Here is a 6,294-nt window from a genome sequence, read left to right as displayed (position 1 = left end):
AATGAGATAGTTCCTCAAGGGCAAGGACAACCTTTACTATCCCATATAATCCTTAATATAGTATCCAATACAAAATAAGTAGTAATTGCTGCAAATTCTAATTTTCACTACGCTTTAGACTACACTAATTTTCAAAAATAAAATACACTTTTCAGGAAGGCACAGAGAACATAAAAATATAAAATAAATATTAAAAAATAAAATAAAATATGCTTCTTCAAGTGGTGAGCATTGAATTGACTTGGTCCAATGCTAGCTTGGGATATTTTTTTTCTGTTGCTGGCCAACTGTTAAAATTTGGAGCCCACGTAACACACACAAAATGGTGTGTTTACTGACTGAAATTATTTTATTTTCTGAGCTTCACGTACATCTGTAAACCAAAAATTACAGACCATTTAATTCTAGAAAAATACGAAGCTGTAGGCCATAAACGTTGTTAGAGACTATTTTTTTATTATTTATTTATTTATTTATTTTTGGCTGAGTTGGGTCTTTGTTGCTGCGCACAGGCTTTCTCTAGTTGCGGCAAGCGGGGGCCACTCTTCGTTGGCGGTGCGTGGGCTTCTCATCGCGGTGGCTTCTCTTGTTGCAGAGCATGGGCTCTAGGCGTGCAGGCTTCAGTAGTTGTGGCTTGTGGGCTCTAGAGCACAGGCTCAGTAGTTGTGGCGCACAGGCTTAGTTGCTCCGTGGCATGTGGGATCTTCCCGGACCAGGGTTCAAACCCGTGTCCCCTGCATTGGCAGGTGGATTCTTAACCACTGTGCCACCAGGGAAGCCCGAGACTACTTTAAATAACCAATGTAACTATCAGTGCAAATTTGGCACCCATATCTACCCTACTTATACCCCAAATTAGTTTTACACAATACGTTTTACGAAGTACTGAGTATATCTTAGGTACTCAAGAACAAATTGATTAAAGACATATCATTTTACCTTTTACCCATTGGCTTCTAGCTATACTTTACACATCTTGAATTTTAGCTAGATAAACCTTGCCCTAAAGTCACAAAAAATTTCATGGGGAGAAAAGATTAACATGTTTAACTTTTACAGATATTTTATATGCTTTGACATATTCTTCAAGAAGTCTAGAACCACACTGTACTATATAAAATTTACCAGCAGCCACTTTTAAAAAATGTGTATAAGTAGGGGAAATTAATTTTATTAATATATTTACTTAACCCAATATATCCAAAATATTTCAATCTGCAATCAATATAAAAATTCAGACATTTTACATCCTTTTTTTCCACACTAAGTCTCTGAAATCAAGTATGTATTTTATACTTTAGCAGATCTCAATTTGGACTAACCACATTTCAAGTGCTCAATAGCCATTGGTGACAAATGGCTACTGTATCAGACAGAACATGTCTATAGAGTCTAACCCCCCTTCTATCTCCAGTGTGATTGTCACCTTAAAATGTACAAAAACAAAGCACATAAAAGTTGATCCAAAATTAATGCCCTGTTAAAATGGCAAGTGAAAAGTTAAATGTTATAGTGTTTAAACCTTTTCTAATTATTTAAACAAGAAATTTATTTAAGGAAGTCTTTGCAAATTTGTTGACATCACTTTTACAAATGCCTTGAAAACTGTTTTCTTCTTTCCATTACCTCATCAAAAATCTTTTCTGAGTACTAAGTTATTGTGTTCTTTTTTCGCATTTGAGTTATTCATTTTGTCATTCAATAAATATTTATCTGGTGACAACTATGGGCAAAACATTATGCTAGATGCAGTAAGGAAAGTAAAAGACACCCTACATCTGCTTTCACAAAGCTTTCAAATTAGAAAGAAAGGGAAAGAGTGAAAAACATGTGAAAGTATATCTATTTTATTTTACTGTATCACTGTGTCAATTATTTGGACATCAGTCTTTCCCCAATTCTTTAACAACAAAGGGAATGGACTTACCTTCCCAGGACCTGACAAAATGCCTTAATAACTATTTGTGGAATTCACTATAATGAATTATTACATGTTATTTTCTAGAACAGAGGTCCCTACAAAGTACACTAAGTACAAAAAGAAATATTTCATCTTCCCTAAGAAGAACAGAAAAACTATAAGGCAAAAGTTATCTATGACAGGCCTTAAAGGATTTGACACAGAAGGTGGTGAGGTTTGAAGAAAAGAACAAGTTTCTACAGTTGAGAAAGTATAAGGATAGAAGAGTGTATCACTCATGATAAGAACTCTATGAATGTTTGCTTACTAAATGCACAAGTGAATAAAGAGAGCCTGAATGACCTGAGAATATCATTTATAGAGATAGAAATGGAGGCTTTAAGGAAGTGAAGGGGGGATGGTGCTACACAAGCTGTATGGAAAAGAATGCAATCATGAGTAAGAAGTTGAAATTGTTACCATTTTAAAGTAAAACAACGAAAACAACAAACCTCCCTACCAAAAGTAGTGTTCCTCATTTTCTTACTTTTGGGATAACGCCTATTGTATACATTTAAGAACTTTAATAATTCCATAACCTGCCGTCACCTAGAACAATTTCTTCATGTGTTTTTATGCGCAGGGTGAGAAATAAGAAATCTAGCAGAGTAACATGCTTTTATTTTACCATCATGCATATAAGGAAAGACAAATATATCAATGGTATACTTTCAATGTGACAGAGCAACCTCACAAGTATTTATGCTACTTAGGAAAAGAGACACATCAATTACTAAGTTGTTAACTGAGCAAATAATCAAGACAATTAAGCCACACATTTTTAGTAAGTTATTTTTCCATGAAGACAACAATTTCCAAAGTCTTAATAATATGACAAGAACAAGTTATTCAAATTATATTTCTAAGGATACGGTTTTAACAGAAACAAGTTGAAATCCACTACAGATATTCATTTAAGTCTCTATATCATACAGGAAAATAAGACTGTTCCAAATGTTCCCAACTGAAAGCAAAATAAAGCCTGTACAGCTCAATTTTCCCAGTAAGCAGAAATAACATAACAGGATTTACTAAATACTAGTGAAATAAAAGACACAGTATTAACCCTCCTCATAAAGTCAGTCAAATGAAAATGAAAGAAAGCACTCAAAGTTGCGTTGCATTTCTTTAAAGATCTCTTCTCTAGACAACATATTTAACATTCCAACCCCCTTCAATTCTCCCATGTTTATCCTGAGAAAAAGAACTTCTCTCATCACCACTGACAGAGAAAGAACCTTCCTTGAAGGCTCTCAGTCTTCATTTTAGGCCCAATTTTTACCTGGCTCATTTTTGCCTGTGGTCTTCTGTTTAGTTTCCCATGCTTTGGGCACCCATCACAATATCTTTAGTTCTTCCATCCATTAGGGCCTAGGTATTGCTTTTCATTTAATCTAATAAATCTGTCTCCCTTTAAACCCTCTAGATGTTGCTAAAGTGGGTGGAGGATAGGGAAGAAAGCAGAGGGAAATAAGAGCTCTGGTAGTCTATTACACAAGACAACCTGTCCCTGGAAATAATGGAGAGCCAAATTAAAACTAAAAGACCTGATTCTGCAGATGTTTATGAGCTATCACTTCTTTTAAGAGCCAGGAGAGAGACACTGGAGAAAGTGTACTGCCACCCTGGCACTTAATCACGCTCCCGATGAGAAAAGGAGGCACAAAGAGGTACCTAAGTTTTGGCTGAATTCACTAGTTGAGGCTGAGAAAGCCTGGTACTTTGAATGGACACCAGCCTTAGACCATCCTGCCACCAGGACAAGTCTACCTTGTCACCTCAACCACTTGCCTGACAAGTAATAGGGTTCTGGATGATGGGAGTGGAGGAAAGGGGGGTGGGGGTGAGGAGTAGAGGAGAGGTCTTTTGGGGAGAAGAATGGAAGGTCTTTTGTGTGCTGGAAGGAAACCTGGAGATTGTTTACCAGAAACCAGAGTGGGGCTGACAATGGTCTAGAAGATGTTCATCCAGTAGGTAGCAGCTAAGGGCACAGCCAGTAGCAGACAGCGACAGGTGGCGACCAGAGGCGCAAGAAGAGCAATGGAGTCACATAAATCATACAGGCCAAGTGGTCCACTGTTGTTCTCCCTTGATATCATTAAAGGCCCGCAACTGTCCACTGCAAAGCAAAGTGTGTAGAATGGGCTCCTAGACAAATCTAGAATTCCAGGCATAAGAGGCAGACCGGAGACCCTGGGAACAAACGGGGTCCAAGTAGTGCAGATAAAGGCAGTGCAATTTACATCATCACAAACTTGGCTTAGGAGTGGTGTGAATCATGGCCATGCAGCATGTGATATTAATGCACATGTGGAAGTGGAGGGGTGTGGTCATGATGGTCTCAATCTTGAGGCTGAGAGAACTGAATGTCCAGGGGAAAAAGGCGGCAGAAATGTCAGAAAGAGGGGGGGGGGAAGTAGACGGCATACCCATTTCTGTTGCCCAAGCACAGGTCCAGCAAGAGGCGGAAAGGGACTTTATGCAGGAACATTCCCAAAGGCAAAGTTTAACCAGACTGGAACCCAAAGGGCCTGGGGATCTCCACTGGCTCCCTTATTGGGCGACGTCTGGCTCTATGGACTCCCTCACGCAGCAGGTAGTATTGCAGTGGATTTGGCCACAGGTCCTCTTTGATAATCTCAGCAATCCTGTCAGACTCTGGAAGGCTGTGGTCTGAAAACCAGGTGAAGAAATTGCAAACGACCTCTTCGTTCCTGCGAATGAAGGACTGGGGTTCACGGCCCCGGCGCCATATGATTGGAGTGGAAAGAGACACCACTCGGCCAGAGGCTCTGACCTCATATTCCTTGACAATCAGCTTGTTTCGGAAATAGGGGTTTCTTCGAAAGAAGAACTTGAACTTGCAGCCTGTTCGAGGGTGCCTGAGCTCCTTCACCTCCAAATTGGTTATGTATCTTAACATCTCTGCATCTTGGCCCCTAATCATGGGGGACAACTGGGGGTGGTTTCGAAAGGCAGTGACCCAGAAGCCCGGGATATTCTGAATGATGTAGTTCCTCCGCTCCAGGTAGTGTCGACGCATCCGTCCGAACTTATGTTCTAGTTGCTGAAAGGCCCGGTCAGCCTGAGCATTCACAGTGTCCAGCTCCAGCTGGATGGCCTCCAGAGGGTTCATGCGGAGATCCATCCGCAGGGGCCGGTGCCCTGCCTCCTCCACCACTCTATTCTCCACCATTTCTATTTCTTCACCTACTGGCTTCTCCTCCATCTCCATCTCCTGCTCCACTCCCTCCTCCTCCTTCACTCCTTCCTTCTCCGCCACCTCCTCATCCACTGTGACTGAGAAGATGGGGCCCTCTTCAGTCTTCACTTCCTCAGCCTTCGCCTCCGCCATCAGGTCAGATCCGAACCTCTCCGCGCCACAGGTTTCTAGGGCCTTCTCCCCACCCGAGCCCCGCGGCTCTCCCCGCCGGCCGCCATTTCCCCGGCTGCCGTCCGTCGCCAGGGATACAGACGCCGTTTCCAGTCTCTCCCTGGGAGGCGGAGCCTGCTCTTGCCCCGCTTCGGGCGCTACGTAACCGCCATCCCCACCGCCTCCGATATGGGGCTTACCGGCACAGACCGGACCTGCGGGAGCAGCGCGGGGGGCGCCCCGCTCCTCTGGAAGCTGGGACGGTGGGAGCGCAACGGCTTCGAAGCTCCCCTCACCCGTCTCCGCCATCACCTGTGACGCCTCAGTTTCCTCACGGAGCTTCAGGCACCTGGGAGAATCCGGGTCTCCGGGGCCACGGTCGGGAACGGTGAGACTGTGGGTTTCAGGGAGAGGCGTCCTCTCGACCCCAGCCGGGCCGCTCATGTGGGCAGCAGCCAGACAAACGTCAGGCTACCGTCTGTTTTTCCTCGCAGAAGCCGCGCTCCGGGAATAACCACCGCTCTCACCGAAAACCCGCCGCTCTCGCCACCCACTCCCTAGTCTCGCGAGCGTCTCCGTGAGGGTGACGTCACGGCTGTAGCTCTCACCCTGACGCGAGAATTGGCAAGTCCTGGCCTGGCTTACCTGGTACCCTGTGGTCCGGGCGTGTTCTCTTAGTTTTATTCCTATGAATTTAATCGGGTGGACTGATAGTTTGACTTACGTAAATAAATGTGGCTCGCACTCAGAGGCTGAAGCAGTGAGGACCCTCCCTGCGATGCATCTGGAGAGTACCTCCAGCTTGTAGGGATCCCAGTACTACACTGCCTGCTGTCGTCTGAAAACATGTTTTTCTGGTGTTTGGTATTTTCTAGGCAGGAAGGTAAATCTACTCCCTGTTATTCCATAATGGCCAGGAGCAAAAATCTTCTCTTTATTTTTAAACTAAGTTGAATAGCAA

The 6,294-nt window shown here is 43.4% G+C and overlaps 1 protein-coding gene across 1 annotated transcript; it reads right to left on the bottom strand.

The window, feature by feature from the left end:
* Nucleotides 1–434: 434 nt before the first annotated feature.
* Nucleotides 435–5,887, bottom strand: TSPYL1 (TSPY like 1). The gene has a single exon (XM_068551180.1). The coding sequence runs from the start codon at nt 5,775–5,777 to the stop codon at nt 4,467–4,469; it is 1,311 nt and encodes a 436-aa protein (XP_068407281.1). The 5' UTR covers nt 5,778–5,887; the 3' UTR covers nt 435–4,466.
* Between the last annotated feature and the right edge of the window lie 407 nt (nt 5,888–6,294).

Source organism: Eschrichtius robustus, chromosome 9 (genome assembly GCF_028021215.1).
Source record: "Eschrichtius robustus isolate mEscRob2 chromosome 9, mEscRob2.pri, whole genome shotgun sequence".
NCBI classification, from domain to species: Eukaryota; Metazoa; Chordata; class Mammalia; order Artiodactyla; family Eschrichtiidae; genus Eschrichtius; species Eschrichtius robustus.
Note: the sequence above shows the minus strand (reverse complement) of the source record. Positions and strands in the feature narration are given on the sequence as shown.

What these genes read in the sequence shown, in the direction of transcription:
- TSPYL1 (XM_068551180.1), bottom strand. Translation starts at nt 5,777, where the DNA reads ATGAGCGGCCCGGCTGGGGTCGAGAGGACGCCTCTCCCTGAAACCCAC.